At 59.2% G+C, this 16,618-nt stretch overlaps 1 protein-coding gene across 1 annotated transcript in view; it reads left to right on the plus strand.

Moving 5' to 3' along the window:
• LOC144949952 (uncharacterized) overlaps nt 1–15,253 on the plus strand; it is a 20,982-nt gene extending 5,729 nt beyond the window's left edge. Inside the window, exons 3-9 of the mRNA XM_078879942.1 lie at nt 955–2,195; nt 2,305–2,617; nt 4,588–4,827; nt 6,367–6,474; nt 10,003–10,101; nt 12,059–12,262; nt 13,963–15,253. Coding sequence (XP_078736068.1) covers nt 955–2,195; nt 2,305–2,617; nt 4,588–4,827; nt 6,367–6,474; nt 10,003–10,101; nt 12,059–12,262; nt 13,963–15,158 — 3,401 coding nt within the window. The 3' untranslated portion in view covers nt 15,159–15,253. The remainder of the gene's footprint in view (nt 1–954; nt 2,196–2,304; nt 2,618–4,587; nt 4,828–6,366; nt 6,475–10,002; nt 10,102–12,058; nt 12,263–13,962) is intronic.
• The last annotated feature ends 1,365 nt before the right edge of the window (nt 15,254–16,618 follow it).

A 16,618-nucleotide genomic window follows, 5' to 3' on the forward strand; every position in this document is an offset into this window, starting at 1 on the left:
GGTAGTGGTGCTAGTGGTGCTAGTGGTGGTAGTGGTGGTAGTGGTGGTAGTGGTGCTAACGATGGTAGTGGTTGCTAGTGGTGCTAACGATGGTAGTGGTGCTAGTGGTGCTAGTGGTGGTAGTGGTGGTAGTGGTGGTAGTGGTGCTAGTGGTGCTAACGATGGTAGTGGTGGTAGTGGTGCTAGTGGTGGTAGTGGTGCTAGTGGTGGTAGTGGTGCTAACGATGGTAGTGGTTGCTAGTGGTGCTAACGATGGTAGTGGTGGTAGTGGTGGTAGTGGTGCTAACGATGGTAGTGGTGGTAGTGGTGCTAGTGGTGGTAGTGGTGGTAGTGGTGCTAGTGGTGCTAACGATGGTAGTTGTGGTAGTGTGGCTAGTGGGGCCCGTAGACTCGCATGGTCCCATCGACTAGCCCGTGCCTCCTCCCACGAGTCTCGCTCCGGCTGGCGCGGCACGGCCCCAGCACGGCTCGCATGTGCCAGTGGAAAAGGCAACGCAGGTAGGCGGGTAAAGCAGCGGCACGCCAGGTGGAATGTAGATTTGGCTTCTTTTTAATGACACTGTCTCCTTGGCCGGGCTGAGCGGGAGGGGGGGGGGGGTGTGGGGCGGAGAGCCGCGGAGTGGCGAGGGGGCAGGCGGTGTGGGTGGCGGGGGCTCCGGGGGTAGTGGTGGTGGTGGCGGTGGTGGTGGCGGCAGGGGTGGGGGCTCTGGGGGTGGTGGTGGTGGCGGTGGGGGCTCCGGGGGTAGTGGTGGTGGTGGCGGTGGTAGCGGCAGGGGTGGTGGTGGCGGTGGGGGTAGTGGTGGTGGTGGCGGCGGCGGTGGCGGCGGTGGTGGTGGCGGCGAGGGTAGCGGTGGTGGTGGTGGGGGCTCCGGTGGTGGTGGTGGTGGCGGTGGTGGCGGCCGTGACAAACCAAAGGCCACGTTCCGACTGGGCACGACCGACGTGTGGCTGCAGATGCGGAAGAGGCGGACGGGGACGAGGTGGACGACGAGGAGGAGGAGCAAGCGGAGGGCCTTCTACTGCCCGCGACCATCAAGCCCGACGGCCGAGTCACTCCGTCCCTCGCCGAGCAGTGCGATGCTTTCCCGGCACCCGCCGACGAAGGCGACTTTGACCTCTTCCAGTCGCCCCACGGCGGCCATGGCGGGGACGGCGGGGACGACGGGGACAACGGGGACAACGGGGACAACGGCGGGGACGACGGGGACGACAAGGACGGAGTTCCACAACAGCCGCGCGCGACCGAGGCCTACGAGAGGCTTTTCTCGCTGTCGTTCGCCACCTCCTCGGCCCGGCGTCCGCGCGCGACCATCCTGGAGCGTCCGCACGCCTGCGACGAGTGCGGGAAGGCCTTCTCCACGGCCAAGATCCTCAAGGCCCACCGCGTGATCCACGCCCCCGAGAAGGAGCACGCCTGCGACCGCTGCGGCAAAGCCTTCTCGCGCGTCGACAGCCTCCGCAAGCACCGCATGCGGCACACGGGCGAGCGCCCCTTCGTGTGCGGCGAGTGCGGCAAGGGCTTCGTGTGCAAGAGCGCCCTCAAGAGCCACCTGATGCAGCACTCGGGACACCGTCCGTACGGCTGCGCCCTGTGCGACAAGTCGTTCGCGCAGGTCTCGGGCCTCAAGGTCCACCTGGCGACGCACACGGGCCAGCGGCCGCACGTCTGCCCCGACTGCGGCAAGGGCTTCCTGCAGGTGGCCAACCTCAAGACGCACCGCCGCACGCACACGGGAGAGAGGCCCTACGTGTGCGCGCAGTGCGGCAGGGGCTTCGTCGACGGCTCCAGCCTTAAGTCGCACCAGCGGACGCACACGGGCGACCGGCCGTACGCGTGCGCCCAGTGCGGCAAGCGATTCTCGGCCGTCTCGAACCTGCGGCGGCACGAGTCGTTCCACGGGGGCGAGCGGCCTCACGTGTGCGAGCTCTGCGGCAAGGGCTTTTCCATCCGCTCCAACATGAAGCGGCACCGGCGGTCGCACAGCGGCGAGAGGCCCTGCGTGTGCGCCGAGTGCGGCAAGGCCTTCGCCAGCAAGCAGGACCTGAAGGTGCACACGAGGACGCACACGGACGAGCGGCCGCACGTCTGCCAGCAGTGCGGCAAGGGCTTCACGACGGCGTCGCAGCTCAAGAACCACCTGTTCGTGCACACGGGGCGGAAGCCCCACGCCTGCCGCTTCTGCGGACGCGGCTTTGTCGGCGTGTCCAAGCTGCGCGCACACGAGGAGTCGCACGGCGGCGGCGGCGGAGGCGGCGGCACCGGCGACGAGGGGGGTGCCGGCGACGCCGACGCCGCCGCCGAAGGAGAAGCGGCACGTTTGCGCCGAGTGCGGCAAGGGCTACACGACGGCGTCGCAGCTCCGCATCCACCAGTTCGCGCACTCGGACCAGAAGCCGCACGCCTGTGCCCAGTGCGGCAAGGGGTTCACGCGGCGCTCGCGTCTACGCTCGCACGAGGAGAGGCACGCGGCGGCGGCGGCGTCGACGGCGCAAGTTCACCGAACCGACGGCGATGGTGACGGTGGCGGCGGTGCCGGCAGGGGGCACGCGTGCCGCCAGTGCGGCAAGACGTTCGTGCGCCTCGCGCGGCTGAGGGCACACGAAGAGCAGCACTTTGGTGAGGGTCGCCAGCTGCTGGTGGAGGTGCTGGTGGTGGTGGTTGTGGTGCTGGTTGTGCTGGTGGTGCTGGTGGTGATGGTGGTGCTTGTGCTGTGGTGGTGCTTGTGGTGGTGCTGGTAGTATTGAGTCTATGGTGCAGTGCTGAGTCTATGGTGCAGTGTTGAGTCTATGGTGCAGTGTTGAGTCTATGACAGTGTTGAGTCTATGACAGTGTTGAGTCTATGACAGTGTTGAGTCTATGGTGCAGTGTTGAGTCTATGGTGCAGTGTTGAGTCTATGGGCAGTGTTGAGTCTATGGTGCAGTGTTGAGTCTATGGTGCAGTGTTGAGTCTATGGTGCAGTGTTGAGTCTATGACAGTGTTGAGTCTATGGTGCAGTGTTGAGTCTATGACAGTGTTGAGTCTATGGTGCAGTGTTGAGTCTATGGTGCAGTGTTGAGTCTATGGGCAGTGTTGAGTCTATGGTGCAGTGTTGAGTCCATGGTGCAGTGTTGAGTCTATGGTGCAGTGTTGAGTCTATGGTGCAGTGTTGAGTCTATGACAGTGCTGAGTCTATGGTGCAGTGTTGAGTCTATGGTGCAGTGTTGAGTCTATGGTGCAGTGTTGAGTCCATGGTGCAGTGTTGAGTCTATGGGCAGTGTTGAGTCTATGGTGCAGTGTTGAGTCTATGGTGCAGTGTTGAGTCTATGGTGCAGTGCTGAGTCTATGATGCAGTGCTGAGTCTATGGGCAGTGTTGAGTCTATGGTGCAGTGTTGAGTCCATGGTGCAGTGTTGAGTCTATGGGCAGTGTTGAGTCTATGGTGCAGTGTTGAGTCTATGGTGCAGTGTTGAGTCTATGGTGCAGTGCTGAGTCTATGGTGCAGTGCTGAGTCTATGGTGCAGTGTTGAGTCTATGGTGCAGTGTTGAGTCTATGGTGCAGTGTTGAGTCTATGGTGCAGTGCTGAGTATATGGGCAGTGTTGAGTCTATGGTGCAGTGTTGAGTCTATGGTGCAGTGTTGAGTCTATGGTGCAGTGTTGAGTCTATGGTGCAGTGTTGAGTCTATGGGCAGTGTTGAGTCTATGGTGCAGTGTTGAGTCTATGGTGCAGTGTTGAGTCTATGGTGCAGTGTTGAGTCTATGGGGCAGTGTTGAGTCTATGGTGCAGTGTTGAGTCTATGGTGCAGTGTTGAGTCTATGGTGCAGTGCTGAGTCTATGGTGCAGTGTTGAGTATATGGGCAGTGTTGAGTCTATGGTGCAGTGTTGAGTCTATGGTGCAGTGTTGAGTCTATGGTGCAGTGTTGAGTCTATGGTGCAGTGCTGAGTCTATGGTGTAGTGCTGAGTCTATGGTGCAGTGTTGAGTCTATGGTGCAGTGCTGAGTCTATGGTGCAGTGTTGAGTCTATGGTGTAGTGCTGAGTCTATGGTGCAGTGTTGAGTCTATGGTGCAGTGCTGAGTCTATGGTGCAGTGTTGAGTCTATGGTGCAGTGTTGAGTCTATGCTGCAGTGTTGAGTCTATGGTGCAGTGTTGAGTCTATGGTGCAGTGTTGAGTCTATGGTGCAGTGCTGAGTCTATGGTGCAGTGCTGAGTCTATGGTGCAGTGTTGAGTCTATGGTGCAGTGTTGAGTCTATGGGCAGTGTTGAGTCTATGGTGCAGTGCTGAGTCTATGGTGCAGTGTTGAGTCTATGGGCAGTGTTGAGTCTATGGTGCAGTGTTGAGTCTATGGTGCAGTGTTGAGTCTATGGTGCAGTGTTGAGTCTATGGTGCAGTGCTGAGTCTATGGTGCAGTGTTGAGTATATGGGCAGTGTTGAGTCTATGGTGCAGTGTTGAGTCTATGGTGCAGTGTTGAGTCTATGGTGCAGTGTTGAGTCTATGGTGCAGTGTTGAGTCTATGGTGCAGTGTTGAGTCTATGGTGCAGTGTTGAGTCTATGGTGCAGTGTTGAGTCTATGGTGCAGTGATAGTTTTCTCTCTGCTGCTCCGCAGGCCTCGTCACTGACGTGGGTCCCGACGACGGCGAGTTGGACGGTGGCGCGGACGGCGATCCCCCAAAGTCGCGCTCCGTCTCCTCGGAGGAGACGTTCGTGAAGCGGGAGGAGGAGGAGGAGGAGGGGGAGAGGGATGACGGGGACGACGACGACGACGAGGCGGATGAGGGTCGGCACGACAACTCGGGAAGTCCACGCTTCCCGGAGATGGCGGTGAAGTGCGAGGAAGACTCGCGCGGTGAGCGGTTCACCTCGATTTGCGGAACTTTGGATTCGAATCTCGGTGCGGTTCTACGGCCCGTCTGGTCCGCAACAACCGCACGCCGCAGGTCCAACGAGTTCGATTCCCACCGACGGTCGACACCAACGCTGGTGGCGATTGACTGGACCTGTCCTTGGCCTCAAACAGAGGTCGCAACCGGGTACCCGATACCCGTACCCTACCCGATACCCGTACCCTACCCGATACCCGTACCCTACCCGATACCCGTACCCTACCCGATACCCGTACCCTACCCGATACCCAGCTACCCGTACCCAGCCGGGTACGGGTAGGCCGTGAGTCACTGGTGAGTCACCGTTTGTCACTCATTTCGGGTAGGGTAGGGTACGGGTAGGGAACGGGTACCTATACCCGGCCGGGTACGGGTACCCGTTTGCGACCCTGGTGCGGCCGGGTACGGGTAAGGAATCAAAACCCGTTTGTGACCTCTGGCGACAGGCTTGTCTTCGCCAGACTAAAGTTTTCGATAGATGTAATAATAATGAACCTGACGTGATTCTTGTGCAGTTCTTATCTCCGATTTGAACGTCATAAAAAACAATGAAATATTTAATTAAATGTGTCGCCTGACGCTCCGTCAAACGAAGAAACTCGCAGCGTTCTATTTCGAACGGTTTCTGAATGACGCCACGCCCAGACGTGTTCATGGGGCACTTAAACATTGAGAGTTGGGGGTATCTTAGAAATGAAGAATCGCGGATTTTCACATTAACGCTGTAAAATTTCGATTGAAAGCTTCTTTCGTGACTGCAGGGATTCATCTTCTTGGTTCTTTCGGTAAAGTCACGTAGAAGGGAAGTTATAAAATAATAAAAATAAAACATCATAAAATTTCGATTTAAAGCTTTCGTGACTGCGGGGATTCATCTTCTTGGTTCTTTCGGTAAAGTCACGTAGAAGGGAAATAATAAAATAATAAAAATAAAACATCATAACATTTCGATTGAAAGCTTTCGTGACTGCAGGGATTCATCTTCTTGGTTCTTTCGGTAAAGTCACTTAGAAGGGAAATAATAAAATAATAAAAATAAAACATAATAAAATTTCGATGTAAAGCTTTCGTGACTGCAGGGATTCATCTTCTTGGTTCTTTCGGTAAAGTCATCACGTAGAATGCAAATAATAAAAATAAAAACAATTATTTTATTATTTCCCTTCTACGTGACTTTACCGATTATTGTGTAGCAGATTGCAGCTCTCTCAACCTCGTCGGGAATTGCCTTCGACGTTTTTGACACGTAACAGATTAACGTCTTTACGTAGAAGGTCGATTTTTCTCCCCGTCGTTTGCGTCCCTAAAAGCAACCAGTGTACCAAATTTCAACTCTCTACCTCGTCGGAAAGTACCCCCCCAGGAGGTCGTTGAGACAAAAGGGCCCGTCGCCCGAAACGTCGCGGCCGTTGTGACCGACGGGACGAAGTCCGCGCCGGTGAAACGCGGCCGCTACCGCCGTGGCAATTTGCCGTCACCGTCGGCGTTTGCCGTCACCGCAGACGCCGACTCCGACGGGGCCTTTGGCGGCGTCAAGGAGGAGCCGCAGGAGCCGCAGGAGCCGCAGGAGAGCGACGCGTGGGCATACACACCCCGGGGCAACGACATCGGTGAGGCTCGGGACACCACCACCACCGCCGCCAAGCAACTACACCACCACCAACACCACCACCACCCACACAAGCAACTAGACCACCACCACCACCACCCACACAAGCAACTAGACCACCACCACCACCGGCACCCACACAAGCAACTAGACCACCACCCACACAAGCAACTACACCACCACCCACACAAGCAACTAAACCACCACCACCACCCACACAAGCAACTACACCACCACCACCCACACAACCAACTACACCACCACCACCCACACAAGCAACTACACCACCACCACCCACACAAGCAACTAAACCACCACCACCACCCACACAAGCAACTACACCACCACCACCCACACAAGCAACTACACCACCACCACCCACACAAGCAACTACACCACCACCACCACCCACACAAGCAACTAAACCACCACCACCACCCACGCAAGCAACTACACCACCACCACCCACACAACCAACTACACCACCACCACCCACACAAGCAACTACACCACCACCACCCACACAAGCAACTAAACCACCACCACCCACACAAGCAACTACACCACCACCACCCACACAAGCAACTAAACCACCACCACCCACACAAGCAACTAAACCACCACCACCCACACAAGCAACTACACCACCACCACCCACACAAGCAACTACACCACCACCACCACCCACACAAGCAACTAAACCACCACCACCCACACAAGCAACTACACCACCACCACCCACACAAGCAACTACACCACCACCACCCACACAAGCAACTACACCACCACCACCACCCACACAAGCAACTAAACCACCACCACCCACACAAGCAACTAAACCACCACCACCCACACAAGCAACTACACCACCACCACCCACACAAGCAACTAAACCACCACCACCCACACAAGCAACTAAACCACCACCACCCACACAAGCAACTACACCACCACCACCCACACAAGCAACTACACCACCACCACCACCCACACAAGCAACTAAACCACCACCACCCACACAAGCAACTAAACCACCACCACCCACACAAGCAACTAAACCACCACCACCCACACAAGCAACTAAACCACCACCACCACCACACAAGCAACTACACCACCACCACCACCCACACAAGCAACTAAACCACCACCACCACCAAGCAACTACACCACCACCACCACCACACAAGCAACTACACCACCACCACCACCACACAAGCAACTACACCACCACCACCACCAAGCAACTACACCACCACCACCCACACAAGCAACTACACCACCACCACCCACACAAGCAACTACACCACCACCACCACCACCAAGCAACTACACCACCACCACCACCCACACAAGCAACTACACCACCACCCACACAAGCAACTACACCACCACCACCAAGCAACTAAACCACCACCACCCACACAAGCAACTACACCACCACCACCACCCACACAAGCAACTACACCACCACCACCACCCACACAAGCAACTACACCACCACCACCCACACAAGCAACTACACCACCACCACCCACACAAGCAACTACACCACCACCACCCACACAAGCAACTACACCACCACCCACACAAGCAACTACACCACCACCACCAAGCAACTACACCACCACCACCCACACAAGCAACTACACCACCACCACCACCCACACAAGCAACTACACCACCACCACCCACACAAGCAACTACACCACCACCACCACCCACACAAGCAACTACACCACCACCACCCACACAAGCAACTACACCACCACCACCCACACAAGCAACTACACCACCACCACCCACACAAGCAACTACACCACCACCACCACCCACACAAGCAACTACACCACCACCACCCACACAAGCAACTACACCACCACCCACACAAGCAACTACACCACCACCACCCACACAAGCAACTACACCACCACCACCCACACAAGCAACTACACCACCACCACCCACACAAGCAACTACACCACCACCACCCACACAAGCAACTACACCACCACCACCCACACAAGCAACTACACCACCACCACCACCCACACAAGCAACTACACCACCACCACCCACACAAGCAACTACACCACCACCACCACCCACACAAGCAACTACACCACCACCACCACCCACACAAGCAACTACACCACCACCACCACCACCCACACAAGCAACTACACCACCACCACCCACACAAGCAACTACACCACCACCACCCACACAAGCAACTAGACCACCACCACCACACAAGCAACTACACCACCACCACCACCCACACAAGCAACTACACCACCACCACCCACACAAGCAACTACACCACCACCACCCACACAAGCAACTACACCACCACCACCCACACAAGCAACTACACCACCACCCACACAAGCAACTACACCACCACCCACACAAGCAACTACACCACCACCACCACCCACACAAGCAACTACACCACCACCACCCACACAAGCAACTACACCACCACCCACACAAGCAACTACACCACCACCCACACAAGCAACTACACCACCACCACCCACACAAGCAACTACACCACCACCACCCACACAAGCAACTACACCACCACCACCACACAAGCAACTACACCACCACCACCCACACAAACAACTACACCACCACCACCCACACAAGCAACTACACCACCACCACCACCCACACAAACAACTACACCACCACCACCCACACAAGCAACTACACCACCACCACCCACACAAACAACTACACCACCACCACCCACACAAACAACTACACCACCACCACCCACACAAGCAACTACACCACCACCACCCACACAAGCAACTACACCACCACCACCACCCACACAAACAACTGCACCACCACCACCCACACAAACAACTACACCACCACCACCCACACAAGCAACTACACCACCACCACCACCCACACAAACAACTGCACCACCACCACCCACACAAGCAACTACACCACCACCACCCACACAAGCAACTACACCACCACCACCACCAAGCAACTACACCACCACCACCACCAAGCAACTACACCACCACCACCACCAAGCAACTACACCACCACCACCACCAAGCAACTACACCACCACCACCCACACAAGCAACTACACCATCACCACCAAGCAACTACACCACCACCACCACACAAGCAACTACACCACCACCACCCACACAAGCAACTACACCACCACCACCCACACAAGCAACTACACCACCACCACCCACACAAGCAACTACACCACCACCATGATGATGATGGTGATGATGATGGTGCTGATGGTGGTGATGATGATGATGGTGGTGTTGATGGTGATGGTGGTGATGGTGATGATGGCGATGATGGCGGTGATGGTGGTGGTGTTGACGATGATGATAGTGATGATAATGGTGATGATGATGATGGTGGTGGTGATGGCGGTGATGATGATAGTGATGATGATGGTGGTTATGATGGTGATGACGGTGACGACGGTGGCGACGATGGCGGCGGTGTCTCTGCGCTGTCTCCGCACCAGGCGGCGACGGCACGTACCGCGTAGCGCACGTCAAGAGCGAAGACTTCGCGGCGGCGCGCGACCCCGAGGGCGTCGCGCCGATGATGACGACCGCGCCAGGTTGGCGGGCCCCCCCTCCCCTCCCTCTCCGGCCCACGCTGCTACTGAAGCGATAGAACGATTGTCTCGCAGTGGCGAGGGTCCCCGCCAACCTGCCGTGCAGTCGTGTAGCTCGCAGATGAAGCGACCTGGGGCAGAAGTCGCAACCGGGCACCCGATACCCGTACCCTACCCGATGCCCGTACCCTACCCGATACCCGTACCCTACCCGATACCCGTACCTTACCCGATACCCGTACCTTACCCGATACCCGTACCCTACCCGATACCCGTACCCTACCCGATACCCGTACCCTACCTGATACCCGTACCCTACCCGATACCCGTACCCTACCCGATACCCGTACCCTACCCGATACCCGTACCCTACCCGATACCCGTACCCTACCCGATACCCGTACCCTACCCGATACCCGTACCCTACCCCCGTACCCTACCCGATACCCGTACCCTACCTGATACCCGTACCTTACCCGATACCCGTACCCTACCCGATACCCGTACCCTACCCTATACCCGTACCCTACCAGATACCGTACCCTACCCGATACCCGTACCCTACCCGATACCTGGCTACCCGTACCCGGCCGGGTACGGGTACGGGTACGGGTACGGGTAGGCCGTGAGTCACTGGTGAGTCGCCGTTTGTCACTCATTTCCCAACGTCTTGTCTCTTCTGACAATTCAAGTTCCTAGAATCAACCCACCCGCGCCTGCAACGTGGCTTCATCCCAGAGGTCGCAATCGGGTACCCGATACCCGTACCCTACCCGTACCCGGCCGGGTACGGGTACGGGTACGGGTGCGGCCGGGTATGGGTACGGGTAAGGAATCAAAACCCGTTAGCGACCTCTGACCTGGGGCCGGTACGAATGATGGCGGCGGCGGCGTCGTCGTCGCAGCGCGGAAATTCGTAGCAGCAGCAGCAGCCGCCAAGTTGTCTCTTGGTGCAGCGGCGAGGACGATGATGATTGCGGAGGAGGAAACCCGGAGGACCCGGAGAAAAATGCACGCAGTGGCCACGGGGAGAGAGAGACACGGAATACAAATATACAGCGGCAGGCATCGTCAGGGTCGGGATCGAATAGTGTGATGTATAGTGTAGTGTGTAGTGTAGTGTAGTGTGTAGTGTATTGTGTAGTGTGTAGTGTATTGTGTAGTGTAGTGTGTAGTGTAGTGTGTAGTGTAGTGTGTAGTGTAGTGTAGTGTATAGTGTAGTGTGTAGTGTAGTGTGTAGTGTAGTGTATAGTGTAGTGTAGTGTGTAGTGTAGTGTGCAGTGTAGTGTGTAGTGTAGTGTGTAGTGTAGTGTGTAGTGTAGTGTGTAGTGTCGTGTGTAGTGTGTAGTGTAGTGTAGTGTGTAGTGTAGTGTGTAGTGTAGTGTGTAGTGTAGTGTGTAGTGTAGTGTGTAGTGTAGTGTGTAGTGTCGTGTGTAGTGTATTGTGTAGTGTAGTGTAGTGTGTAGTGTAGTGTATTGTGTAGTGTGTAGTGTAGTGTAGTGTGTAGTGTATTGTGTAGTGTAGTGTGTAGTGTAGTGTAGTGTGTAGTCTACAGTGTGTAGCCTATAGTGTGCAGTGTATAATGGAATGTGTACTGTGTAGGGTAGTGTGTACTGTATAGTGTAGTGTATAATGGAGTGTGTCGTGTTGTGTAAAGTGTAGTGCAGTGTGTCGCGTATCGCAGTGTATATTATAGCGCAGTGTAGTGTAGTGTGTAGCAGAGGTGTGGACTCGAGTCATGTGACTTGGACTCGAGTCAGACTCGAGTCATGAATTTGATGACTTGCGACTCGACTTGGACTTGCATAACAATGACTTTGTCCCACCTCTGGTGTGTAGTGCATGCCAAATGGAGGTGCGGTTGGAAGGACAACAAACTAAACACAACAGCAACAACAACAACAGCAGCAGCAGCGATGAGCGGTTTTAACCATGGCCCGTGTGGCTGCTCCCCCCGCAGCTCTGGGAAGTGAGGAGGAGGAACCGGGAGGATCAGGAGGAGCTACGGATCAGGAGGAGGAGGAACCAGGAGGATCAGGAGGAGCTACGGATCAGGAGCAGGTGGTGGAGGCCGTGGACCCCAAGGGAGGGCGACGCTGGACTCGACGGCCGTTGCTTGCCGAGGTGGAGGTGGAGCTGGAGAGCGGTGAGGAGGGTGGGGACGGTGAGGAGGGTGGGGGGGGGGGTGAGGAGGGTGGGGGTGGTGAGGACCGTGGGGTGGTAAGGACGGTGAGGAGGGTGAGGAGGGTGGGGGGGGGTGAGGAGGTTGGGGACCGTGGGGGGGGGTGAGGAGGGTGAGGAGGGTGAGGAGGGTGAGGACCGTGGGGTGGTGAGGAGGGTGAGGAGGGTGAGGAGGGTGGGGGGGGTGGGGAGCGTGGGGGTGGTGGGGAGGGTGAGGAGGGTGAGGACGGTGAGGACGGTGAGGACGGTGAGGAGGGTGAGGAGGGTGAGGAGGGTGAGGAGGGTGAGGAGGGTGAGGACGGTGAGGACGGTGAGGAGGGTGAGGAAGGTGAGGAGGGTGAGGAGGGTGAGGAAGGTGAGGACAGTGAGGAGGGTGAGGACGGTGAGGAGGGTGAGGACGGTGAGGACGGTGAGGACGGTGAGGAGGGTGAGGAGGGTGAGGAGGGTGAGGAGGGTGGGGGGGGTGAGGACGGTGAGGACGGTGAGGACGGTGAGGAGGGTGGGGGGGGTGGGGAGCGTGGGGGTGGTGGGGAGGGTGAGGAGGGTGGGGAGGGTGAGGAGGGTGAGGACGGTGAGGATGGTGAGGACGGTGGGGGGGGGTGAGGAGCGTGGGGGAGGCGGGGGAGCGCCGCCATCGGAAGTGGGAATCCACGCTCGTTGCTTCTTACCGTAGAAGTCCACGTGGGTAGAAGATAAACTAAATGGCGACGTTTCGGGCTCAACGCAAGCGCCACCGGTCGACATCTCTGCTTCACCACCTGATGACCGCCGCTTGGCGTCGCGCCCGAAACGTCGTAGACTCGTTTTGTCTTCTACCCACGTCGACTTTGACCGCAAGAAGCAACGAGCGTTGACTCCTGCAGACGCGAAAGCTTCAAATCTAAAGACGGAACGTTCATCCCGGAGCTGCGAGAACGCCCCCGCCCCCCCCCCCCCCGGCCGCACCCCTGCCCCCCCCCCCCGGCAGGGGCACGGAGTGAGAACGTCGGCAAAAACGTCAACGGCGCTGAACGGGGAAGCAATAGCGGTGGAGGTGACTCCTCAATCTGTCGGTCTCACGACGGAGCTCCCTCCTCATCCTGTCGGTCTCACGGCGGAGCTCCCTCCTCAGTCTGTCGGTCTCACGGCGGAGCTCCCTCCTCAATCCGTCGGTCTCACGGCGGAGCTCCCTCCTCAATCCGTCGGTCTCACGGCGGAGCTCCCTCCTCAATCCGTCGGTCTCACGGCGGAGCTCCCTCCTCAATCCGTCGGTCTCACGGCGGAGCTCCCTCCTCAATCCGTCGGTCTCACGGCGGAGCTCCCTCCTCAATCCGTCGGTCTCACGGCGGAGCTCCCTCCTCAATCCGTCGGTCTCACGGCGGAGCTCCCTCCTCAATCCGTCGGTCTCACGGCGGAGCTCCCTCCTCAATCCGTCGGTCTCACGGCGGAGCTCCCTCCTCAATCCGTCGGTCTCACGGCGGAGCTCCCTCCTCAATCCGTCGGTCTCACGGCGGAGCTCCCTCCTCAATCCGTCGGTCTTACGGCGGAGCTCCCTCCTCAATCCGTCGGTCTCACGACGGAGCTCCCTCCTCAGTCTGTCGGTCTCACGGCGGAGCTGCCTCCTCACCCGGTTTTTATTCCCCCTTCCTCACCCGTCCCCTTGACAGTACCCACGTGTGTGTCCCCCCCCCCCTCTCCCCGCAGGTGGCGGAGATGTTCCGGGTGCCGCGTCAGGCCGCCGCGTCAGGCCGCCGACGGCGTCCGACGGGCGCCGGCAAAATCCGCCCGGCGAGGATTCCCGTCTCGGCCAGCCGCCCCCGGCGCCGTCCGGCAACCCCAACGGCCGGTGGGCGACGCCGGCCACCGGGGCCGCTGGGACCGCCGGGGCCGGGCCGGCGTCGGCAAGGCCCGAGTGCGAGGAGTGCGGCAAGACCTTCCTGACGGCCAAGATCCTGAAGGCCCACCGCGTGATCCACGCCCCCGAGAAGGAGCACGTGTGCGACCTCTGCGGCAAGGCCTTCTCGCGCGTCGACAGCCTCCGCAAGCACCGCATGCGCCACTCGGGCGAGCGCCCCTTCGTGTGCGGCGAGTGCGGCAGCGGCTTCCTGAGCCGCAGCGCTCTGCGCGTCCACGCCACGCTCCACTCGGGCGAGCGGCCCTTCGCCTGCGCCGTGTGCGACAAGTCCTTCGCCCAGATGTCCAACCTGAAGATCCACGCGGCGACGCACTGCGCCGAGAAGCCGCACGCGTGCGCCCAGTGCGGCAAGGCCTTCGCGCAGAAGTCCTACCTGGTGACGCACCGCCGCACGCACACGGGAGAGAGGCCCTACGTGTGCGCGCAGTGCGGCAGGGGCTTCGTCGACGGCTCCAGCCTGAGGACGCACCGGCGGACACACACGGGCGACCGGCCGTACGCGTGCGGCCAGTGCGGCCGGCGATTCTCGGCCGTCTTCAACCTGCGGCGGCACGAGTCGTTCCACGGGGGCGAGCGGCCTCACGTGTGCGAGCTCTGCGGCAAGGGCTTTTCCATCCGCTCCAACATGAAGCGGCACCGGCGGTCGCACAGCGGCGAGAGGCCCTGCGTGTGCGCCGAGTGCGGCAAGGCCTTCGCCAGCAAGCAGGACCTGAAGGTGCACACGAGGACGCACACGGACGAGCGGCCGCACGTCTGCCAGCAGTGCGGCAAGGGCTTCACGACGGCGTCGCAGCTCAAGAACCACCTGTTCGTGCACACGGGGCGGAAGCCCTACGCCTGCCGCTTCTGCGGACGAGGCTTCGTACGCGTCTCGCGGCTCCGGGTCCACGAGGAGACGCACGGCGGAGAGGCCGCGGGGGCCGCCGACGGACCGCGGCAAGCGGAGGACGCCGGCGAATACGCCGCGGAGGGGAGCTCAGAATGAGCGGGGGGGGGGGAGGGGGGGCGTAGGCCGGGCGGCTGGTAGGCCGAAGGCCCCGGGGAAGGGGGCGGCTTGAAGGGAAACATTTTGACCTTTAAATTTTGACCTCAGAATGAGCGGGGGGGAGGGGGGGCGTAGGCCGGGCGGCTGGTAGGCCGAAGGCCCCGGGGAAGGGGGCGGCTTGAAGGGAAACATTTTGACCTTGAAATTTTGACCTCGGAACTCGGAATGAGCGGGGGGGGAGGGGGGGCGTAGGCCGGGCGGCTGGTAGGCCGAAGGCCCCGGGGAAGGGGGCGGCTTGAAGGGAAACATTTTGACCGCGCGTCGAGAGGTTTCGGCGATCGGTCGCGGGCGGCATCGGAGTTAGCCCCCCACCCCCCCCCCCTCCCCCCCCCCGCGGTGGTGTCCAGCATCTGGTGGCAACGTCGGCATATCACCGGGCGAACTCGTCCGCGGACTGAACCGCTCGCGAAGAAGATGGCCGACGTGCCGCCCCCCCCCCTCGGAGCCCCCGTTGCCTTCTAGGTAGAGGCGGGAGCCCGGCGGTCGACGTCTCGCCAGGGCACCATCGCTCTCGTCATCACACCGATGCGTCAACGTTATTGTCCATCTCTTTAGTTTCTCTCCCACACGCGCACACGCACACGCGCAGTCGTCGTTCAGCAAAATCCACCTCGCCAGCAAATGTGGGTGGCGAGGGTCGGGGCGGGGGGCGACGTCTGAGCCCCCCCCCCCCCCCCCCGGGGCGTTGGTCGATCGGGGGGGGGGGCCTGCGACTGGGGAAGGACAAAGGGGAGGGGGGTTTTCCGTCCTGCGGTGGATTGACAAGACGCATCAAATCGTCGCTGTTCTTAGGCTCATCTGGGCAGGCAAACGTAGAGCGAGCGGCGGTGTAACGTGGAGTTTTCTCCCCCCTCCTCCTCCTCCTCCTTCCACCGCTACCTGCTCCTATTCATCCTATTCCTCCACTTCCTCTTCCACGTGTTGAACCGCCGATTTTACCGCGAATTTCTTACCGCCAGCAGACCGTGCTGGGAGGCCCGTCGATGGTGACCTCACGTACGACGTTCGTTTTAGTGCGACAGTGGTTGCATACTGGCGTCACGTGCGTCGTGTGCATGTGTGCGTGTGTCCGTACGTGTGTGTACATGTGTGCGAGTGTGTACGTGTGTGCGCGTGTGTGTGTACGTGCGCGTGCGTGTGTGTGTGTGTACGTGCGTGTGTCCGTACGTGTGTGTACATGTGTGCGAGTGTGTACGTGTGTGCGCGTGTGCGTGCATGTGTGCACATGTGTGCGAGTGTGTGTGCGTGTGTGTGTACGTGCGCGTGTGTGTGTGCGTGTGTGTGTGCGTGTGTGTGCGTGTGTGCGTGTGTGCGTGCGTGTGTGCGTGTGTGCGTGTGTGTGTACGTGTGTGTGTGTGCGCGTGTGTGCGTGTGTGTGTGTGTGCGTGTGTGTGTGTGTG

Source organism: Lampetra fluviatilis, chromosome 55, assembly GCF_964198595.1.
Source record: "Lampetra fluviatilis chromosome 55, kcLamFluv1.1, whole genome shotgun sequence".
NCBI classification, from domain to species: domain Eukaryota; kingdom Metazoa; phylum Chordata; class Hyperoartia; order Petromyzontiformes; family Petromyzontidae; genus Lampetra; species Lampetra fluviatilis.